The sequence below is a fragment of the Pelodiscus sinensis genome, chromosome 6, assembly GCF_049634645.1.
Source record: "Pelodiscus sinensis isolate JC-2024 chromosome 6, ASM4963464v1, whole genome shotgun sequence".
NCBI classification, from domain to species: Eukaryota; Metazoa; Chordata; order Testudines; family Trionychidae; genus Pelodiscus; species Pelodiscus sinensis.
In genome coordinates this window covers 58,981,201-59,004,833 of record NC_134716.1, presented here as the reverse complement: position 1 = coordinate 59,004,833, position 23,633 = coordinate 58,981,201, and the positions used below count along the sequence as shown (strand labels likewise).

Here is a 23,633-nt window from a genome sequence, read left to right as displayed (position 1 = left end):
AAAGGAAGCTTTTCTTCATTCAGCGCATAGTCACCCTGTGGAACTCCTTGCCAGAGGATGTGGTGAAGGCTAGAACTTCAACAGGCTTCAAAAAAGAGCTAGATAGATTCATGGAGGTTAGGTCCAACAATGGCTATTAGCCAGGATGGGTAGGAATGGTTTCCCTAGCCTATGTTTCTCTGGAAGTAGGAGACAGGGGAGGGATCACATGAGGTTTACCTGTTGTGATCTCTCCCTCTGGGGCAGCTGATATTGGCCACTGTTGGCAGACAGGATACTGGGCTAGATGGACCTTTGGTCTGACACTGTTATGGCTGTTCTTATGTTCTTATGTAAAGATGAGTGCAGAATATTTTCAAGTAGAAAGAATGCTCCCACTGGCTATACCATGACAATGATAAAATATGTCCAAGTAAAGCAATCCCAGTGCTGAGACATTCCAAAGGGTTAAATCAGAGACATATGGTAATCCATTGCAGATCAGCCTTAAGCGTCAACATATTTCCAGTCAACTATGAATGAATGTTCTGCCAGGAAGAGGTCCTAGAATTCTCTAGAGTCTGTAAAATATTAAGCTCTGGCCAAGGTGATCCCAACTGATATACAGCCATCTTCTGTGAAGAAACACAAATGTTTTTTCTGATTAATAAAGGTTCTATAACATTGCTGTGAACTCTTCTGTAATCTCATCTTGCAAAATGATACCAGAAATCTGGGAAGGGAGGGAAAAAGTCACCTGTGGGCTTTGAAGATACTGAAATCATCACTTGTAATTGACTGCCAACATGGATACAAACTAACACTGCTCAGGCATTGTTTAGCCTGTGTGATTAATTATGACTTTAATAGAAAATCAGTTCTGCATTGTAAGGCATATGATAAGAAAAATAGATGCCTTAATTTGAAGTTGGGAAGGATTCAATTTTTATAGATAAATGTCTGTCAACATCAGTGTCCTGAACATGCACAAAACAACAAATATTTCCATTGATAATCAACATTTACAGATGGACAAAATAAGAAAAATGTTGCATGAGAATGTGAGTTTGATTTAAAAATATTTACTTTATATACTTTGACATGATCGTGACTGTTTGTGTTTTAACATTTAAAGCTTTAACTGTGAAAAACAATATCTCACTGTCACTAAATAAATGTTTGGTAATTAACTGGCACTCCGCATATTTCACTTGTGAAGATTTATATTGATTATCTAAAAAAAAAGCTTAAAAATAAACCTTATCCATCAAGATAATATGAAAACACCCCTGAATTCCATCAGGCCTATGTAATTTTCATTGGTTTTTAAAATCACTCTGGACTACCTGGCGTATTGTCAAAGATAAAATCCATCCTGACAAGATAATGGGACAGATAGCTAAAAACACTTACAGCAAAAGACGTTTGTATTATTGTGGACTGTTTTGCACACACACCCTACAGCTGTCATTAATCACAATCTGCAGAAGCAGCGATCCCTGAACAAAGTAAGCAATGTGAGCCAAGGCTCTGGTAAACATTTCGTGCCTACTTAAAAAACAGATAAAACTAAAGGAGACAGATTCCTCTCTAGTATAACTCACAAAACAGAGTTATACACCAGGTTTGCTATATGGCCCAATGTATCCACTATGTGACATTTGACATTCTATGCCTGACAAAGAATTCATAAAATCTAAGGGTATGTCTACACTAGCCCCCTAGTTTGAACTAGGGAGGCTAATGAGGGTGACCAAAATTGCAAATGAAGCGTGGGATTTAAATATCCTGCACTTCATTAGCATGCTTTCGGGCGGTCGCCATTTTGGAAATTGACAAGCCCAGAGTAACTGCCTGCATCTACACCCGGCAGTGAAACAGGAGTTCAAAGTAACCCCTTAACTTGAATTAGCTCATTCCATGAGGAGTAACAGCTAATTTGAATTAAGGGGTTACTTCAAACTCCTGTTTCACTGCCGCATGTAGACCCGGACAGTTACTCCGGGCTAGTCAATTTCCAGAAATGGCGACTGCCTGGGAACATGCTAATGAAGCGCAGGATATTTAAATCCTGCACTTCATTTGCAATTTTGGTTGCCCTCATTAGCCTCCTTTGTTCAAACTAAGGGGCTAATGTAGACGTACCCTCAGTGTGTTTTGCACTGTGGCGAGAAATGCCACCTTCCTGCCGCCACTACAACTGTGGAGTTGGGCGGAGAAGGTGTGAGCCCTTTACACAGTTAATAGGAGATTTCAGCCCTGAACAAATACTATTTGAGCCTTCCAATTCCAGGACTCTCTGATCTGGCAACATCCATGGTCTGGCAGGGCCACGGATGGTGCTGGACCAAGGAGCTGGGGAGCCCAGAAGTGGGAGCCAGTTGTGAGAATGCTGCAGCAGCTGGGCCAGGTGGCAGAGCCCCAGCCAGGATAGGGAATCCCTGGTGTCAGAGGGACTTGCGGGGTGGGGAGTACAGCCTCTGCCAGGAAACCCCTGGAATCAGCAGGGTCAGGCAGCGAACAGGGAGCCCCTACCCTGGCCAGGGAATCCCCAGTGGCAGTGGAGCCAGGCACTCTGAGACTGGGGAACCCGGGAAACCCCCAGTGGCAACGGAGCCAGGTGGCCAAGGAGCCCTGGTCAGGGAATCTAGAGACTCCCCAGTAACAGTGGGATTGGGGTAGCCAGATGCCCTGGCAAGGGAACCTCCGGTGGGAGCGGGACCTCCCCAGGATTCCAGGCAGCAGGGAAGCGTTGGCTGGGGAGCCTGATGTACCCCCCAGTGGCAGCAGGGCCTGCAGCGGCCAGGCATCCCACCTGGAATCCTGGGGAGCTCTGGCAGCACACACAGCTATCTAGCCATGTGGGAAGAAAGACAGAATATATGTGATTTAATTAGGCCCAGGGGCATGCACAAGAGGGAGCAATTGGGAGCATCCCCCCCAGTAATCAGTGGGGGCACAGAGCTCCTCCTCAGGCCAAAGGGCTACAGTGGGGAGCACAGAACATGTTCCTTCCAAAGCCTCACTTTTTTATTCCTGCAAATGCCCTGATAGGCTGCACTCTAATCATTTACCATAGCTGGAAATGACCGCTAATAAATTGTGCAGTGCAGCGTATTCTTTTTTTTAATTGCTTCCAGGTATGTGGGATGGCTGTCATCAGTCCTTCCCTTTCTCAAGCTTGTCTCAGCCCATTGTTGGGGTATCATTAGCCTGGAGTGCCCCTAGAAATTCTTCACCTGGTTTGCACAACTGTACCAAACTCACTTGTAACTCTCAGACTTGCAGCAGGGCTTTTCTGAAGTCCAGGGTGTGTATTTTGCTGCTCTCCTTTCTTGCTTTTGTCAGGATCCTGAAAGCTACCATCTCATGATCACTGATGCCCAGGTTGCCACCCATCTACTTCCCCTACTAGCTCCCCCCTGTTTGTGAGCAGCAGGTCAAGCAGTGCATGGCCTCTGGTGGCTCCTTCAGCACTTGTACCAGGAAGTTATCCCCAACATTCTCCCAAAAACTTCTTGGATTGTCTGTGTACTGCTGTATTGGTCTCCCAACAGATGGTTAATGTCCCCTATGAGAACCAGGGCCTGTGATCTGGAAGCTTCTCTTCGTTGTATAAAGAAAGCCTCATCTACCTCATCCACCTGATCTGGTGGTCTACAGCAAACACCAACTACAACATCACCTCTGTTGCTCCCACCTCTAAACTTAAAGACTCTCAACAGGCTTTTCTCCCTCTATATACTGGAGCTCTGAGCAATCATACTGCTCACCTACATACAGTGCAACTCCTTCTCCTCCTCCTTTTCTCCCCTGCCTGTTCTCCTTAACAGTTTATACCCTTTCATGACAGTGCTCTAGTCATGTGAGTCATCCCACCAAGTCTTCATTATTTCAATCAAATCATAGTTCTTTGACTGGGCCAGGGCTTCTAATTCTTCCTGTTTGTTTCCCAGGCTTCTTGCATTTGTGTGCAAACACCTTAGATAACTAGTTGACTGCCCTATGTTCTCAGTTTGAATCAGGGGTCCTCCTTTGTTGCTCCTTCCTCCTTGTATTTCTTTCCTGTATCCCACTTCCCCACTTATGTCAGGGCTTAGGTCACCATCCTCCAAAAAATCTAGTTTAAAGCCCTCCTAGGTTTGCAAGCCTGCCCTCAAAGATGTTCTTTCCTCTCTTGGTTAAGTGGATCCCATCACTTCCTAGCAATCCTTTTGCCCAGAACAGAGTCCCATGGTTGAAGAAACCAAAGCCCATTCTCCAACATCACCTACATAACCATGCATTTACTTCCATGATTTGACAATCCCTACCTGGACTTTTTCCTTCAACATGGAGGATGGACGAGAACACTACTTGTGCTTCTAATTCCTTGATCCTTCTTCCCAGTGGTACATAATCTGCAGTGACCTCTTCAAAGTCATTCTTGGCCATATTATTAGTTCCTACATGGAGAAGCAAGAAGGGGTAGCAATCCGAAGGTTTGATCAGTTTTGGAAGACTCTTGGTCACATCCTGAATTTGAGCTCTTGGTAAGCAGCACACTTCTCGAGATTCCAAGTCTGGACAGCACATGGATGACTGTCCCTCTTAGGAGATAGTCCTTCACCACCATCACCTGTCTTCTTCTCTTGAGAGTGGTGGTCATGGAACACCCATCTCTAGGACTACGCATTCCATGCCTTTCAGTCAATGGGGTCTTCTTCTGATCCCTTCCCTGAGAGGGAATTCTTCACCATAGTGCCTGTGCAGAGAGCCTGAAAGTGGTTATTTATCTCCATTGGAAATGGGGATACCTGAGTTGACTTTCTTCTCCTGGAGGTTACATGCTGCTAGTTTTCTTCCTTGTTCTGTACTGCCCTCACTGGTTCCTCAGCCTTCTGTGCCTGCAGTATTAAATACTGTCTTCTATCGAGGAAGTCTTCATCTTCTCTGATGGAGCATCTCCAAACCTCCCAGCACCCTAACCGAAACACAAGCAATGCTGGGTAAGTCTTCTAGGACATTTATAAAAGAAAGCCTTTGATTTTTTTAAATTAAAAATAACTTATTCAGAAATGTTCTTCACATTTATTGATTTCAAAATTCAGAAACATTAAAATAGCTTAATCCAAATTTCTGTAAATGAGTATTATTTTACATAACCTCAATCTTTATTTTGACAATGTAATACTTCAAAATTGGTATCTTTTTTCAAGCTTTATAAATACATGATTTTTCTTGACTGTAACAGTCCATTCCTCTTTGAAAATAATGTACTATAAATTTGTAATTAGTGAATTTTTATCTGCTCTTAACACTGGATAAGAGAAGTTAAGGTTTATTATTATTAGAGGCAGCACCATTATCATGTTGCTATTTTACTTCTCTGAAAAAATCTTTTCTTTTAATGCTCAACCAGATCTTTGGTAAAATCAGCTAAACAGAGAATGAATCCCTCTCTTCATAACACGTTGTAATATTAATTATATTAATTCTACAAGCTTGTCATTACTTTTACAAACATAGCACTTCGTCACAATAATTAGCATAGGTTTTTGTCCTTCCCCTATTTTGTTTTTGCTGTAAAAATGAAGCATCCTACAAAAACAGAAGAATGAGCTCTCCTGTGGCTTGTGGTAAATTCATAGAAGTGATGCCAAAAAATACAGCATGAAAATATTTGAATCTTGAAATCATTGTTATTGCATTGAGTTTAATACTCGCTAGTTGTTTTCTGATCTCACAAACAAAAGTTTCTTTTACTGTTTAGTACAGTCTGAGGGGAAACAAGTGTAAAAACTAAAAAAATACTGAAATTCTCCTGTGACAGTGGGAGGATAGTTGGACAATTTAGTGAACTATTAGGAAGGACACTAATGTTTTCTTCAGTCCTGGGTTCTGGACAGTATTTTTCAGACAACTACAAAAAAGTAGATTACAACACATGTATCACACAGCAGCCTTTTGAAATCAGTCCAGGTTCTTATAACTAGTTGTGCTTAATCTGGTGCTATTATTTTTAAAAAGCCACTTGTTTCATCTGAACACTGCATTGCACCAATTTTCCTGTATTGTAGCTCTTATTTGTGATTCTCTCATCTGATTTTTTGGCTTCCTGGAAATGCAGCTGTCCAAAACACATACACTTTGAAAGCTTCTTCTCTATTGCTTACTAATGGTTTTTATCTGCCTCTCTTGACTATCCAGTCTTTAGGTGCTTACAAACTATTTGTTTTTCCTGTTACATTCCAGCTCGGCTTTCCCCTTGATTTTTTTATACCCACTACCTACTGCTTCTTGTTTCTCGTTCCCATTTTTTTCTTTTTCCCTTCACTCTCCTATTTATTTTAGTTCTGAACATCCAACACTCTGGCCATCTGAAGAAGTGGTCTGTGCCCACGAAAACTCATGATACCATCTCCATGTTTTGTTAGTCTTTAAAATGATACCAGACTATTTGCTGTTTTTTAAGTTTAACATACACTTTGGACAGTCTTTACAGAAAACCTGGAACAAAGACACTAGATTAATCTTGCTTCTGCAGTATAATTGTCTCAGTAGTGACTTCCCATAATTTCCCCTTAAATGGAAGTTGGATTAGCAAATCAGATTAGCCTTCCTGACCAAATTCATCTTTTTTATATCTGGACTTCAACTCTTTGCTCTTGCACATAATGCATCCTTTTGCCTGTATTTTGATTCAAAATTAAGGAATAGTGAGAAGTGAGTGTATTGGTGTGAAACATCTATAGGCATTGCAGAAAGTATCTATGCATCTAAATACCTTTTTTAATCTCTGTTTCATGATATCTGTTTTACATCTGGAGTAGCTCTGAGAAGAGTTTCCAGAGACTTTGAAAATAAATTATGAATAATGTCCCATTACTTTTCCTCTCACGTGAACAACAAAAAGTTGTATTTAAAAGAGTTTCTGGTTTCCTCCAGTGAATTCCTCGATGATATAATCTTCTCAGGAAAAGCAGTTTTTGCAGTCTCAAGGTGGAAGGGAAAAACTTGTCAGTTTCTTCTGCTCTTTGCATGGGGATTACACAATCCAAGCAACAGAGTGTTGTCTTTTTTCAGTCTCAGCATTTTGTCAAAAATCAGGGTCCTGCAGATTGTTTCACTTAGGAGGAAAAATTGATGATGGAGTCCAGGTATTTCTTTGTCGTAATCTTGCTTATTTACAAAGAATGTCTACAAAAAATGGGTTACTTACCTGTACTGTAACTGCTGCTCTTCATTATGTGACTAGAGACATATAGTCTACTGATGTGTGCCTTTGCCTTGCATACTGAAGCCAGAGAACTTGGCTAAAAAGTACTCATTGAGCAGCATCTCTTAATGGTCCCTCCCTAGGGTATTTAAGGCCAGCGCCATCCTGTTTCTCCCCTTAATGCCTTCCCATGGCATGAATGGGTACTTTGATGCAGAGGAGGTAGAGGGTGGGTTGTGAAATACTTGCACTCGTATCTTGAAGTACAACATATACAGTACTGGTAAATAATTTTTCTCCTTTGAATGCTTGCTCATGTCCATTCAAATGAGGTGTGTGTGTGTGTGTGTGTGATATGTGCACAGATTCTGGAGATTTTTTCCCAGTGGAACCTGTCAGGACAGCAGGGAGCGCCCTGGAGTGGCACTGCTATATCAGCGCATATATACACCTGCTGGTCCCCCCTGCCCTCAGTTCCTTCTTAGCACCCGTGATGGTAGCTGGAGCATCTTTGTGCTTTCTCAACTAGCCCAGGGTATGTCTACACTACAAAGTTAATTTGAACTAACAGACGTTAGTTCGAATTAACTTTGATAGGCACTACACTAGCGCTCCGCTAGTTCGAACTTAATTCGAACTAGCGGAGCACTTAGTTCGAACTAGGTAAACCTCATTGTACGAGGACTAAGCCTAGTTCTAACTTACTAGTTCGAATTAAGGGGTGTGTAGCCCCTTAATTCGAACTAGTGGGAGGCTAGCCCTCCCCAGGTTTCCCTGGTGGCCACTCTGGCCAACACCAGGGAAACTCTATTGCCCCCCTCCCGGCCCCGGACCCCTTAAAGGGGCACGGGCTGGCTACGGTGCCCGTGCCAGGTGCAAGCCTGCCAGCACCCAGCCAGCAGACCCTGCACCTGGCACGGCTCGAGCCAGCCACCCGATGCCCCCCAGCCCTCCCCCTCTTCCCAGGACCAGGCTGGCGGCTCCCAGGAGCTTGCCCAGGACTGCAAGAGGCGGGCACCCGCCTGGTCCAGTGCGGACATCATGGACCTCGTCCACGACCTCCGCTCTAGGCACAGGAAAGTGGCCGTCTAGGGCAGGAGAGCTGCCAGCCTGGCCACCCAGGAGCAGGTTTGCATGAAAATCAAGGTGGTCCACTGAGACCCCCGACCCTGAGCCCTGAGCTTAGAATGGCCGTACTGGGTCAGACCAAAGGTCCATCTAGCCCAGTAGCCTGTCTGCCGACAGCGGCCAACCCTAGGGACCCTGGAGGGGATGGACCAAAGACAGTGACCAAGCCATTTGTCTCGTGCCATCCCTCTCCAGCCTTCCTCAAACTTCGGGCAGGGACACCACACCTACCCCCTGGCTAATACCACTCCATGGACCCAACCTCCATGAATTAATCTCACTTCTTTTTAAACTCTGTTCTAGTTCTAGCCTTCACAGCCTCCTGCAGCAAGGAGTTCCACAGGTTGACTATTTGCTTTGTGAAGAAGAACTTTCTGTTATTAGTTTGAAGCCTGCTACCCATTCCTTTCCTTTGGTGTCCTCTAGTCCTTCTATTATGGGAACTAATGAAGAACTTTTCTGTATGCACCCTCTGCACCCCACTCATGCTTTTATAGACCTCTATCATATCCCCCCTCCATCTCCTCTTTTCTAAGCTGAAAAGTCCCAGTCTCTTTAGCCTCTCTTCATATGGGACCGGCCCACAAGAGGTTTCTCAGGTTTACGATAGAACAAAACCATTTCCAGTTTTCGGACCTCTCCTTTGATCTGTCCATGGCACCAAGGGTCTTCACAAAGTGTATGGCCACCATGGCTACCTTCCTCAGGAGAGGCAGAGTTAAGGTTTTTCCCTACCTGGACAATTGGCTAATCAGGGGACACTCAAGATGCTATCACACATAGATCTTGTCAAAAGTCTGTTTTGCAGGCTTGGCCTCCTTATAAATGAGGAGAAGTTCACTCTTACGCCCACACAGGTGATAGACTTCATGGGGGCCCATTTGGATTCAACCACAGCCACGACCTTGCTCTCCAAGGCCAGGTTTATGACTATCAGATTCATTATACATGGCCTCATGATCTTGCCTTTCACTACAGTGAACAACTGCATGAAGCTGCTGGGCCACATGGCAGCTTGCACTTATGAGGTCTGTCATGCCCTTCTAAGGCTCAGACCTCTGCAAGCCTGGCAAGCACATGCTCACAACCAGTCCCATACCGTGTGGGACGTGATCCTCACAGTTCCCCAGGATATCATCCACTCCCTCAAATGGTGGCTTCAGGAGGCAGTGGTATGTACTGGAGTTCCCTTCACCAGCCTGAGCCCTTCGGTGCAACTGGTCACTGATGCTTCTGACACAGGGGGTATGTCTACACTACCCCGCTAGTTCGAACTAGCGGGGTAATGTAGGCATACCGCACTTGCAAATGAAGCCCGGGATTTGAATTTCCCGGGCTTCATTTGCATAAGCGGGGAGCCGCCATTTTTAAAACCCCGCTGGTTCGAACCCCGTGCAGCGCGGCTACATGGGGCCCGAACTAGGTAGTTCGGACTAGGCTTCCTATTCCGAACTACCGGTACACCGGAAGTACACCGGTACATAGGAAGCCTAGTCCGAACTACCTAGTTCGAGCCCCGTGTAGCCGTGCTGCACGGGGTTCGAACCAGCGGGGTTTTAAAAATGGCGGCTCCCCGCTTATGCAAATGAAGCCCGGGAAATTCAAATCCCGGGCTTCATTTGCAAGTGCGGTATGCCTACATTACCCCGCTAGTTCAAACTAGCGGGGTAGTGTAGACATACCCAGGATGGGGCACACATCTCTCCGAGCAGTAGATTCAAGGTATGTGGTCTCCCAAGGAATGGAGCCTTCATATAAATGTCAGGGAGCTCAGGGCAGTCAGGTTGGCCTGCGGGTGTTTTTGTCCAACCTGAGACACCAGGTAGTCTCTGTTCTGACAAACAACATGGTGGCAATGTTTTATATCAAGAGCTCTTTCTTCTCCCATGCTGGGAAGCTCTGTTTCTTTGGGAGTTCTGTATTGCCCATGACATCCATCTGGAGGCTGCATACCTTTCCAGGGAACAGGAATGTCTTGGCAGACATGCTTAGCCGGTCCTTTGCTGTCCACAAGGACAAGGTGCTGGTAGACATCTTTCAGAGGCAAGGCTGTCTCCAAGTGGACCTCTTTGCCTTCCACAGGAACAGGAAGTGCCGGGAATACTATTCATACCTAGGTCAGGACTGGGTTCCAAGGGAGATGCATTGCAGACCAGGTGGCCCCAAGTCCTTCTCTATGCGTTTCCGCTCTTCCCTCTGATACAAAAAGTACTTATCAGGGTAAAGCAGTTCAGGGCTGAGGTCATTCTGATAGCACCAGAATGGCAAGGTGAACACTGGTTCTCGACTCTCCTTGACCTGGTACAGGAGAGGGCTCATGGTTCTGATGCTGGTGTCAGACCTGATTACCCAGGACCTGGGGGAAGGGCCAACTATGCCACTCGAACTTGCCCTCTCTCCACCTGGCAGCATTGAATGTTTATGGCTGACAAGGATGGAGAAGGCTTGCTCGGAAGGTTGAGGAGGGTTCTGCTGGAAAGCAGGAAGCCCTCAACCAGGGTGGAATACTCTGCTAAGTGGAGGCGATTTTCGGTGTGGACCTTGCAGACAGGTTTACAACCCTTATCGGGCCCCATCCCTGTTATCCTGGACTATCTCCCCGATTTGAAACAGGGAGGTCTTTCCACATCCTCCCTCAAGGAGCATCTTCCACCCAGGGAAAAGGAGCAAGACTGTGTTTGTAGACCCAACGGTCAAGAAGTTCATCAGGGGTGTGGACAGCTTGTTTCCTCGCATGAGGCAATCAGTGCCTCCTTGGGACCTCAAGCTGGTGCTTATTAGGCTCATGAGGATAAGGGACCTACTGAAGGTAGGGATACGGGGTGGGTTCTGGAGTGGACTAGCAGATAGGGTATTTGCCTGGGATGGGGTGGGGTGGGGAGGGGAGGGCAGGGCTGTGGGCTTGAGCCCCATCCACCGTGGAAGCCTCTGGACAGCTGCCACAGGGATGGAGCAGTGGAGCCCCACCTTGAGCCTCTGGCCACATGCTCCCCAAAGCACTTATTCTATAAGGTCGATTTTATAGTGGTGATTACGTCAGCTAGGAGGGTGTCACAACTGAGGGTGCTAACTGCAGCTCCCCCCACCCATACTGTCTTCTTTAAAGACAAGGATCAGCTTTGCCCCCACCCGGACTTTCTCCCTAAGGTGGTCTCCAACTTTCACATGTCACAAGATATTTACCTCCTGCTTGCACTCTTTGGATGCCAGGAGGGCACTGGCCTTTTATATAGACAGGACAAGAGAATTTCAAAAAAATCACCACAGGTCTTTATTTCAATAGCGGAGAGGATGAAGAGCATGCCGGTATCAGCCCAGTGCTTATCATCATGGCTCACTTCCAGTATTAGGGAGTCCTATGACCTTGCTGGTAAGGCAGTACGCCACATCATGGCTCATTCCATTCGAGTGCCTACCTCCGCAGTGGCCTTCCTTGCACAGGTTCCCATACTGGACATTTGCAGGGCAACTACATGGTCTTCTGTGCACACTTTCACAGCACATTACAGCAGGCCAGGGATGCTGCTGCTCTTGGTAGGGCAGTACTGCAATCAATTTCTGAGTTAAAGAACCACTAGTCTCTGATCCCACCTCCTATGTTTCAGCTAGGGAGTCACCACATTTGAATGGACATGAGCAAGCACTTGAAGAAGAAAAAATGGTTACTTACCTCATAACTGTTGTTCTTCAAGATGTATTGTTCATGTCCATTCGAAATCCCACTTGCCTCCCCTTTGTTGGAGAGTTCTGACAAGAAGGAACTGAGGGTAGGTAGGGCCAGCAGGAATATATATGTGCTGATATAGCGTCGCTACTCCAGGGAGCTCCCTACTGGCCTGAGGGTACTGCTGGGGAAAAAGCTCCGGAATCCATGCATGCGGTGCGCGCACACCTCATTCGAATGAACATGAGCAACACATCTCGAAGAACAACAGTTACGAGGTAAGTAACCGTTTTTTCCCCTTCTTTGAGTGGTTGCAGATGTATATTTCAATCAGGCAACTAACAAGCAGTAAGAGAAGGAGGAGGGACCTAGAGTCTGTTTAAAGAACATCTGCAGTTTGCATCTGAGGCAGACATGGTCATAATAGCAACGTGGTTGGTAAAAGTATGCACTGAATACCAGTTAGCAGCCCTGCAAATGTCCAATATAGAAACTTCCCTGAAGAATGTGATTTGAAGCCGCTTGGGCTTTCATTGAATGTGCTACCCATGTGCTGTCCTAATGCAGGAAGTGATCCATCTGGAAATCATTTGTGTGGAGAATGCCTGACTGTTCAAATGATCCACGTTGGAGACCAATACTTAAGGTGATGACCAAAATGTTTTAACTTTCTCCAGACAAAATGCCAAGCATCATCTCACATCCAACACTGTTCATTTGCATCTGTGTGTGGCTTAAACTGTCATCAGAGGAGGTTCTGGAACAGATTGAAAACTTAACAGTAACGAGTCATCAGGACCAGATGGCATTCACTTTTGATTTCGGTGGTGGCTGGAGTGCTGGCCAGGCATCAGTTTCCTGGAGACTCAGCCATGAGGTTCCTTTGGAGATCCCTTCAGATCTGCAGAAGGCTTTATTTACTCTGGGCTGGTCCCAGGTTTCTGCTGTGATGTTACATCTTGTAGAGAGATTTTCTGGCCGTTATTAGCCAGGATGAGTAAGAATGGTGTCCCTAGCCTCTGTTTGTCTGGAAATGGATGACAGAAGAGGAATCATGTGATGATTACCTGTTGTGTTCCCTCCTTTTGGGGCATGTGGTATTGGCCACTGTTGGCAGACAGGATATTGGGCTAGATGGACCCTTGGTCTGACCCAGTGTGGCCATTCTTATGTTCTCAATAAAGAATACAGGTAAGTATATTGTTTAGCTAAGGTGAAACTGTGAACTCGCCTTAGACAAAAATTCTGCATGTAGCCTTAGGGCTACTTTGGATTTGAAAACATGCATGTGTAGGTTACATCTACATTACACACTTGTTTCAAAATAAGCTATTTTTGGAATATAAACTCCTGAAGTAGCTATTTTGAAATAGAGCATCCACACTGATTGAAGCCTGAATCACATTTAAGGTCCCCTGGAAGCACTTTGGGCAGGGCAACAGGACAGCAGTCACTTCCTGTAACTGCTGTATGAGGCTATCTGAGGCTCATGCTTAAAGGGAACCTCTGTACAGTCGTGTCTCAGTCTCATCTCCATTGCCCACCTACTTGAAGGATAGCAAACTCTTTCTCACTGCATGCTCTGTTTGCCCTTGCAGACACCACAGCACTCCAGCCATGGGGCCAGGCCTGCTGAAAAGCAATAACCAGTTAGCCTTCATGCTGCACCTCATGGTGCAGTTACTACAGGCTGCCTTGTGGCTTTGCAGGAACAGGACCCATCGCTCCCTGTGAGGCACCTCCTCTCCTCTCTCCAGATGTTGCTCATGCAGCACAGCCCCTCCTGCTCCCCCCTGCACACTGTGCACTGCCACTTCTGGCGCTGGGACATCAGTTCTGACTGGTGGGACCACATTGTCATGAAGCGGTGGGATGATCAGCAGTGGCTCCAGAATTTCCACATGTGGAAGGACACCTTCCTGGAGCTCTGTGAGTGGATCACCCCTGCCCTCTGGCAACAGGACACCCACATGTGACCCACCATCCCCCTCCACAAGCAGGTCGCCTTCACACTTTGGAAGCTCACCACACCAGACAACTACCGTTTCATTGGGAACCAGTTCAGCATGGGGAAATCTACAGTCAAGGCTGTGCTTATGCACGTATGGCTCTCTTACTATTGTCCCAGAGGCTGGTGAACTACTGGAATGGGGTTCCCTAGGGAAGGGAGGGTGGACGCTCCCTCCTGGAAGGTTTTTCAGTCCTGCCTTCACAAAGCCCTGCCCGGGGATTGGGTAAATAGGGGTTGGTCCCGGTGTGGGGAAAGGAGGTTGGGCTTGGGGACCTCCCAAGGGCTCTGGCAACCCTGTGATTCTCTGTTTGTCTCCTTCTACAAGTGATGATGGCCATCAACATTATCCAGCTGTGCAAGGTCATCATCCTGGGCAACATGGACCCCACTGTCACTGGCTTTGCCTCCATGGGCTTCCCCAACTGCGGGAGAGGGAGGGTGGATTGACGGCACCGACATCTTCATTCAGGCTCCTGACCACCAGGCCTCTAATTATATTATCTGGAAAGGGTATTTGCCATGGTCCTGCAGGCCGTCGTAGACCACCGAGGCTGGTTCATTGACATTAACATTGGGTGGTCAGGGAAGGCGCATGATGCCCACATATTCCACAACTCCAGCATCTACCAGAAGATGCATGCTGGCACTTTTTTCTCCCACTGCACCATCAGGGTCAGGGGCCTGGACATGCCCATGTGCATCATGTGGGACCTCTGTCTGATCTCATAGCAACTTATTCTCTGTCCCTCCTTTGCCAAATATCAGCTTTATTGATTGCCATAACATCCTCATGGGAGTAAGCAAACTGTAGGCCCTAATGTCAGGCCTTCAGTCCAGGATGATATAGATTCAGTTGGAGACCAACCTATAGGATGAGTAGAATTGGTGTTTGTGTGTTAAAATACAAGATGTGATGAGATCTGAGGTTTTGGTTCATCTGGATCTCTAAAAAGCTTAATTCCTTTTTTGGGAAAAGAGGAAAGAAGAGAAATACTTGGTGCCCCCTCACCTCCTCAAAACCCCAAACAAGCACTTAGGACAATGGTTTTCAACATTAAAGCCCAGCCCCCAGTACAGACGGAAGACACCAGTTAAATAGCCTGGATTGAGAACTGCTGAGAACAAAACTGGTACTGCTTCCTGTTGTATTTTGTTGCAATCAGATCGACCAATGTAATGCCCTGTTCCCTGAAGATGGATCCCCGGGTTTTGCTCTTCAGAGCTCACTTACGATTCTGGGCAAAATGCCTGTGAAGTGATCAGCCATTTGGGTATGTCTACACTACCCCGCTAGTTCGAACTAGGGTGGTAATGTAGGCATACCGAACGTGCAAATGAAGCCCGGGATTTGAATTTCCCGGGCTTCATTTGCATAAGCCGGCTGGCGCCATTTTTAAATGCCGGCTTGTTCGAACCCCGTGCCGCACGGCTACACGCGGCACGGGCTAGATAGTTCGAACTAGCAAGCCATTCCACATGGAACGAGGTGTACAGATAGTTCGGAATGGCTTGCTAGTTCGAACTATCTAGCCCGTGCCGCGTGGCAACACGCGGCACGGGGTTCAAACAAGCCGGCATTTAAAAATGGCGCCGGCCAGCTTATGCAAATGAAACCCGGGAAATTCAAATCCCGGGCTTCATTTGCACGTTCGGTATGCCTACATTACCACCCTAGTTCGAACTAGCGGGGTAGTGTAGACATACCCTTTGATTCTAAACAATGGTCACTGGCTGTGAGAATAATGCCACAGAAAAACCATAAGTTCGTGGCTTTGTGGCAGAACTGCTTGGGGTAAGCAACTTCGTGCCCCGACACACTGGAGTTATTCATTTTGGTGCGTTAGGAGCAGCTCCCCGGGTTCTCCGTTCCCGCTCTAGGATGTCAAGGGTGAGGGCCAACACCTGAGCGGGCATGGCTAGATCCAGAGAGTGGGGCTAGGTCTTCGCGGTGGTGGCGTAGGAGGACGTGCCAGGAACACGCGTCGGTGTTTCGTTCGAGGAGGGGCTAGAACGGGTCTTAGACATTCAGACTTGAGGAACCAGGGGCTAGTGTCCAGATCCGCCTCTTACCTTTCCCCTCCTCCAGAGCAAGGAGCGAGCGCGAGCGCTTCATGTCTTCTCTCCCCGTCCTCCTGCCTCGCCCCTCGCTCGAGGGGCTCCACCTCCACCCGCCTTCCTGGTGTGCAGCCCAGCTCAGCCGCCGCGGCCGGAGAGTCCCCGACTCCCGCCGCCTGCTGCCATGGGACCCAAAGCCGCCTCCGGCTTCTACTTGGGCAGGAAGCCCGCCGCCCTGCTGGCCCTGCTGCTGGCCGCGCTGCTGCTGGCGCTGGCCGTGCTGGGGGCTCTGTACGGGCGCTGCCTACACGAGGCGGAGGAGCTGCGCGCGGCAGAGGCTCCCCCCTCGCCCACAGCCCGCCCGGGGACGGCAGGCACCGGCTGTTGCACCCCCAGCCCCGGCAGCACGCGCCGGCCGGGAGCCTGGGACCACCCCCGCCTGCCCGGCGCGCTGCTGCCCCTGCACTACCAGCTGCGGCTGTGGCCGCGCGTGAGCCCCGGCCAGCCCGCCCCCTTCGGATTCTCGGGCCAGGTGAACATCACGGTGCGCTGCGCGCAGGACACGGACACGGTGCTGCTGCACAGCGCCCAGCTGGAGCTGTGGGGGGCGGCCGTGCGGGGGCCCCTGCCGGAGGAGCCGGCCCGCGCCAACGGCGGCGGCAGCATCCAGGTGGAGGAGCTGTGGCTGGAGGAGGAGCGGGAGTACGCGGTGCTGGAGCTGCGGCGGAGCCTGCTGGCCGGCGGCAGCTACGTGCTGCAGCTCAGCTTCAGGGGGACCCTGAGCGAGGAGCTGGACGGGCTCTTCCTCACCCACTACACGGACCAGGGCCAGAGCAGGTGAGCGCCCGGGCGCCGCGGGAGCTAAGCGCTGACACGGGCAGGTGCAGGACTGCAGCAGCCAGCTGGCCCAGACGCCTTGCTCCACCCAGCCGCGGGAGGGGGCGTGGGGCACTTTGTGCGGGGCAGAGGAGGGGAGGCCAGTTCCTCCAGGCTTGATTGGATAGTGGCCTCACATCCAAACCCAAGGTCAATGGCAAGATGGCCCTTGACTGCACTAAATCGGTGGTTTTCAACCTGGGCTCTGCTGACTGGCTGAGATTTCCAGAGGGCTCCTGGCACTTCCATTTGAAAATTTGTAGAGGTCCGCAAATGGGGGGAAGAGGGAGAGACTGAAAACCATTGCCCCAGTTGTTTGTTTTGGGGAGTTTTGAGGAAGGAGCGGGTATTTCTCTTCTTTCCTTTCTTCTCAAAAAGGAATTCTAAGCTTTCTAGAGATCAAGCTGAAACAAAACCCTCAGACCTCATCATATCTTGCATTTTAAGAAAATCAGTACAAATGTCCAACAAATGACACACATCTTGGTAATAGCTTCCTCTAGGTGTATGCCATGGAATACAGTTGTATCCCAATTTGGTATCTGGTCTTATCTGAATAAAAATTCTCCTTTGCTGATGGCTTAAGTTCTCCTTTTGTCTGTTATGTGGACTTAAAAACAAAAGTAGGTTTGTGGCTATAGAACATATAAAAGACACTATACAAATAAAGTAGTCTTGTTTGACAACAGGAATATCCCTCCCCAACCTCAGCCTTTCATGGTTACACAACACACAGTTTGTTATTAGCTAATGTGTTAGCAAATCTTCTCTGAAGAAAAATACTGCAACAGACATTCATAAATTGCTTCTTAATCTGTTCTATGCTTTTTATTTACCAACTTCAAGGAACTATAAAACAAGACACTGTAAGTTCCCTCTGTTGGCTTGCAATCTGTAGCTCTGGTTCTAGTGTCCTTATTCTTGGTGAATAAGGAAGCACTTATGAAAGTAGTTCCATTGACTTCAGTGTGAGAAAAGTGCAAGTTAACACAGTAAATGTAGCAGGACTGGGCCCTATACAGTAATTCCTCATTTAACACTATAGATATGTTTCAGAAAATGATTATGTTAAGTGAAAACGTGTTATGCGGGGTCAATTTTCCCACTGAAAATAATGGAAAAGGTGGGGGTTGTGTTTCAAGCGGTGGTGTCTGTTGGGCCTGGGACATAAGGTTACAGCAGGGAGGGGAGGTGTTTGGCTCTGGGGAAGGGAAGGAGAGGAAAAGGGAGGGGGATTGGTTTAGGAGTATGTCCCTGTAACGGTTCTGCCGGGACTCGCACTGCGTCCAGCGAGGGGGGCGGGGTCGCCGGAGAACAGCACGGTGAGCGGCGAACCCTCTGCCGCTTTGCAGGGAGGTGGGGGAAGCCCTGTGCAGCTGTCAGCAATGGGCAAGCTGGGGAAATCGTGTTATTCTGGGGACAGTTGTGTAATTCAAAAAAGTTCCCTAAAAAAAATCGTGTTATCGCGAAAACATGTTAAGCGGGCATGTGTTAAATGAGGAATTACTGTATCACCTGTGTTTCATGGTATGTCTCTTCCTTTCTCTCCCCTCACAATCACATTGTGACTTATGAAAAACAGATTTGTCAAAAGCTTGTATCTGTTAATGTTAATTGTTGCTGAATTATTGGCACCGGTATCCTCTCAAAAGAGCACTAAATAGTCAGCACTTGTGCAGTTATATAAGAGCTTTCCTGTGCTATACTACAGTAAAAATAAGACAAACTAGTGGATGGCATGCAGAAAGATTCTAGAGCCCCTTATTTATATTATTTGAGGTGGCCACCATAAGACCTGTTCTCAAAACCAAATATGTGGGCAAAACCATAGTGCAAAACATAGCTCAGACATCTTTCAGCCTCCAGTAGCTAAAACACTATAATCCCATAAACTACAAGTTTCTCACACACATAGGGAAAGCCAGCGTTCAAATTCTAAAGTGAGACAGATTGGAAGTTATTTTTCTTGCGCTCATTAATATCTATTCTTGCATCTGCAAAAATGAACATGAACAGCCCAGATCTGCTGGCCACTTTCTGCTTCCCTGCCCCATCTCATTCCCTAGTTTGCTGTTACAGCCTATACCTTAGTTGCCATAATGCCTTCCTACTATACCATTCATGCCTTCTCCCTAGACTCCAAGCTGTGTTGCTCAGCTATCCCTTGGCAGCACTACACCTAATTCCACAGGCTTGTCAGAGCAGTGCCCTTCTTCTGGGGAATCACAAGAGGTTAATCCTAGACAGAAAAGCACTAAGCTCCACACCTCTGATGTCATTAGCTTCCTTGACCTAGCACCTTCCCATTAACAGGTGGTACAGAGAGAGCAGGGAGTGTGTGAAATACATGCTTTGTGCCAAACATGACAGTCGTGGAACTTGCTTCCAGTCTTGCGCCCCAGCCTTATCATTCTGCATGGCTCCTCTCACACTTGCTAACATTGCCAACATTACTCCTAGTCTAGTATACTTTATCAGATCTTCCAGAGTGAGGCTCCACTCTGGCAAACCAGAAAAGGTTAGTCCATTGGAGCAAATACCTCAAAAGAGACAAAGTTATACTGCTCTGTGCTGTGACTGTTTCAGAGCTCCTCTTCCACTGATGTGTTGATAGGAGGAACTAGGACAGTATGCACATCCAGTGTATCAATGTACACACATCAAATGCAAAACCTTAACTCTGACCTCAGATGTTTCCATGTACTTACGACATATTATGCACTTCACTGTAGATATCTGCCTGCAGAGAATACATCTTATTGAGCTAAGGATAGAGTTCAGGCTGTGTGTTTGAGTGATATCTTTGTTTTGTTTTGTTTGAGGAATTAGATCCATATGCTGCATGTGTATGTTAGAATAGAATGGTACTTAGGTATAGAGTGGAGCAGTCTGTGAGTGTTGTTGTTACCTAGTATGGATGTTAGTGTTTGCTTAACTGCAACAATAAAATTAAAATAGCTATTGACAGTGCTTTGCACTTTGAAAAAACTATGCACACAGTACACAGATACTATCAATTTAAGGTTGGCTCAGTACATGTTAAATAAAAAACAGTCATTTTAAATGCATTTACCTGCAAAATAACTGCTGCATAGGCTTTGCACTGGCAAATTCCATCCTAAGAATCTGGAAAGAAAACGCATTAAACAAAAATGAAACTTAATTGATTTTCATTGTCCAAACTAAGACGCACAAGACAAACAGAGCACATCAATATGTTTTTCATCTTTGGAATAGGAAAAGTGAATTGCTCGAGGTCAGTAGAGCTAGGATTAGAATCAGAATTCTGGTATTGTTGGGTCCCAACCTACTGATTAATTCATTAGATTAAGTTGTCTATGAGCAGGTTGGCAATTATGAGAATATACCAAATAAATAATAACCACTTAGCTAAAAACATCCATTCATGCATGAACTCAAACCAATAAAAAGGACTTTTAAATAAGACATTAGATCTAACTGACGTAAGAACAGCAAGAATGCAGACAAGAGCAGATAAGCAAAGAAACATGTTAAATTTGCAACCCATAGACTTCCTTTGATTCAGTCTACTGTCAGGCACAACTGAAATCTTTCAACCAGACTGCAATTTTACATAACATAGTTACTACAGAGCTAATTCAGGATCAAAAGGAACAATTCATATAATCTTTTTGCCACTTTGCTAGGCTTTTTTTGGAAAGTTGTACCACAAAATGAAGTCACACAATAGAGAACAGAATGTAAAAGGACATAACAAAAAAATGTTAAATCCTTTTTATTGGTTTTGAAACAAAAAAGTTCATGTGACTTAACCTAACTCCAGTGATATCATTGTATATCAAATCTTGAAAATTTAACTTCTACTAATTGCTTTTTTCCCCTAATTTTTGTTGTGAGGTTATTTGTCTTGAGAGAAGGACAGAAGGAGTTTTTATTTTTACAGATTTCTTCTATTTTTTCTCACAATCTTCATACCTTCTTTTATGGGCCTCTTTATACACTGGGTATTTGTCTAATTTTGCAGTTTGAATTAAGGAAAACTAGAACACTTTACTTAATTTCCTTGGAAAACCTCTTTTAAAATTATATAAATAAATGTAGCCTACCACGCCACTAAATATATAAATCAATATGTATTCTTAGTACACATTTACATTCTGTTCTCTATTGTGTGACTTCATTTTGAGGTATAACTTTCAAAAAAAAAGCCTAGCAAAGTGGCAAAAAGATTATATGAATTGTTCCTTTTGATCCTGAATTTGCTCTGTAGTAACTATGTTATGTAAAATTGCAGTCTGGTTGAAAGATTCCAGTTGTGCCTGACAGTAGACTGAATCAAAGGAAGTCTATGGGTTGCAAATTTAACATGTTTCTTTGCTTATCTGCTCTTGTCTGCATTCTTGCTGTTCTTACGTCAGTTAGATGTAATGTCTTATTTAAAATTAAAACAAAATACAGGACTATGTAGCACTTTAAAGACTAACAAAATGGTTTATTAGATGATGAGCTTTCGTGGGCCAGACCCACTTCCTCAGATCAAATAATGGAAGAAAATAGTCACAGCCATAGTCCTGTATTTTGTTTCAGCTACACCAGACTAACACAGCTACATTTCTATCATTATTTAAAATTACTTTCTCTGAATGTGGTCTGTGTAACACTATCTTGTAACTTCTCCTTTCAGAATGAAGTCTTCATACTTATTGTAGCAGTTTCTAGCTCTGAGTCTCTTGCAGTTTGTACTGCAGAAACTCAGCCCTCCTTCTGCAACATGGATGTATTTTGGGACAATCATTTGTAAGGTCTAATAAGGTACCTGACAAGGATATTTTAATTACATTAAAGGACTAATTCTAGTGGAGGATTGGATCGCTCAGACACTATATAATAAGGCCCCTTTACCTCTGGATCTTCAATTCAAACTGAAGTTGATAGTAATTTTGGCAAAGCTACTGTTTTACCAGCTTGCAAAAGATAATGGTTTTCTGTCACTTTGTGTTAACATTTTCTCCTGCTTAGATATCCACATAACTGTTTGCATCTTAACAGAGACAAGAGGCTTAATTGGCATTGAGAATGAACTTTTCTCTCACTTTGTTCAATCAGAGTTAAAACACTTTGATGAACTGGTATGGGAAACCTATGTCTGTGTGAGCTATAAATTCTTATATCTCTGGAGCTCACTGGTACTCTCACACTAAACTCACAAATAAAAAGAAGCAGTATAAGTAATAACACAATATCTATAATCAAACAGACCATGAATGGTTAATGGTAAGTTAGGTGAGTTACACAATCAGGTCTTGAAATGTATGTGGATGGAGGGTATAAAAAACGAAAGCACTATTTGTAGCTACTATAGCCAGGTCTACACTATACCTGGAAGGTTGCTTAAGGTCCGCAACTCCAGCTACGTAGAATATGTAACTGCAGTCAGCTTACCTTAAGCTGAGTTTAGCGGCGTCCCCACAGTGGGAGGACAATGTGAGCAACCCTCCTGTCAGCTTTCTTTAGTTCTCATGACTTAACTAGATCCACTAAATCGAATGCTAGAAGTTTGACCTCCGGCATAGCGAGTGAAGCAGATTTCTGAAGTGCTTATAGCACCAAAGGGAGTCAAATATGAGGCTGGCCCCAAATCAGGATGCTTTCAGACACTACAAAGTAGCTCACAATCTATCCTTGTGGGGTCAAGCTGGGGAATCCTTGGCTGCCATATAGCTAAGAGTGTTATTGACAGGATGAGGGCAGATAGAAAGATGTTTCAAAGACACTCTTGCATTCCTTCTTCCTACTTAGGTTGTATTTGATTAAGTCCGTGGAATTTGGGAAGCATGTTGTACCATCAGACTACATGCAGAACTCTTATTGCTGTGAACTGAATGCTGTGTGTTCAGATCAAGAGTAGTATGTGTCCCTGTGGAATTTGTTCTGAAATACTGGCTACATTTCAATATAAAGCTTAGGATTTTGAATACTATCTTAGCCATTGCAGTTTTGCATAGTACCCATTCTCTACACAATATAGCCTTTTCCTCTGATAGGTAATATAACTGATTCTTGAAGACTCACTAGTTTTAGATGAATACTGATAAAACAGATAATGATGAATACTGATAAAACAAATAATGGAGTGTCCATTAATGCCTGCTTTTTTAATTGCCTTTATTATGTCCAATGATCATCAGGATTAAAAACAGGACCACTGTGGATTACCCAGGATGATCCACCATGATTTACACTGAGCTACCTGCAAGAGCCAATCCCCATACATGGTTCAAATGAGTTTGTGGTGGTCGTAAGCTTTTTAAAAATTGTAGTTGTGTATAAATAGGGTTAACCATTTCAAAAGTGTTACTTTCCATACATCTGGGACATGGGGAAAAGGTGGAGAGTGTTGTAGTACTACCAGTATTGTCATAACACTGTTGTGTTCTAGGAAAAAGGCTGTTTGTAGGCGTTACTGCAGAAACGCAAAAACAATAAGGAGTCCTGTGGAACCTTAACAACAGATTTATTAGGGCATAAGCTTTCTTGGGTAAAACTCAGTTCATCAGATGTATTGGCATGGAAGATACAGAAGCAAGAGTATATAAAAAGAAGTTGCTTGTGTTAATGAAGCTAATCAGTTCAGGGTGGAAGTGGGTCATTCACAGCATTTGGTCCAGAGATGTGACTATCCAGAAAGGGGAAATTGCCTTTGTAATGTGTTAACATAACATAAGAATATAAGAATGGCC

The 23,633-nt window shown here is 45.5% G+C and overlaps 1 protein-coding gene and 1 long non-coding RNA gene across 2 annotated transcripts in view; one reads left to right on the top strand and one right to left on the bottom strand.

The window, feature by feature from the left end:
- LOC142829879 (uncharacterized) overlaps nt 1-12,108 on the bottom strand; it is a 43,960-nt gene extending 31,852 nt beyond the window's left edge. Inside the window, exons 1-2 of the long non-coding RNA XR_012904763.1 lie at nt 11,976-12,108; nt 4,293-4,942 (exon numbers count right to left, since the gene is read on the bottom strand). This is a non-coding gene — a long non-coding RNA (uncharacterized LOC142829879). The remainder of the gene's footprint in view (nt 1-4,292; nt 4,943-11,975) is intronic.
- Nucleotides 12,109-15,918: 3,810 nt separating this feature from the next.
- The window catches only part of LVRN (laeverin), a 71,417-nt gene continuing 63,702 nt past the window's right edge, over nt 15,919-23,633 (top strand). Inside the window, exon 1 of the mRNA XM_014579229.3 lies at nt 15,919-16,872. Coding sequence (XP_014434715.1) covers nt 16,220-16,872 — 653 coding nt within the window. The 5' untranslated portion in view covers nt 15,919-16,219. The remainder of the gene's footprint in view (nt 16,873-23,633) is intronic.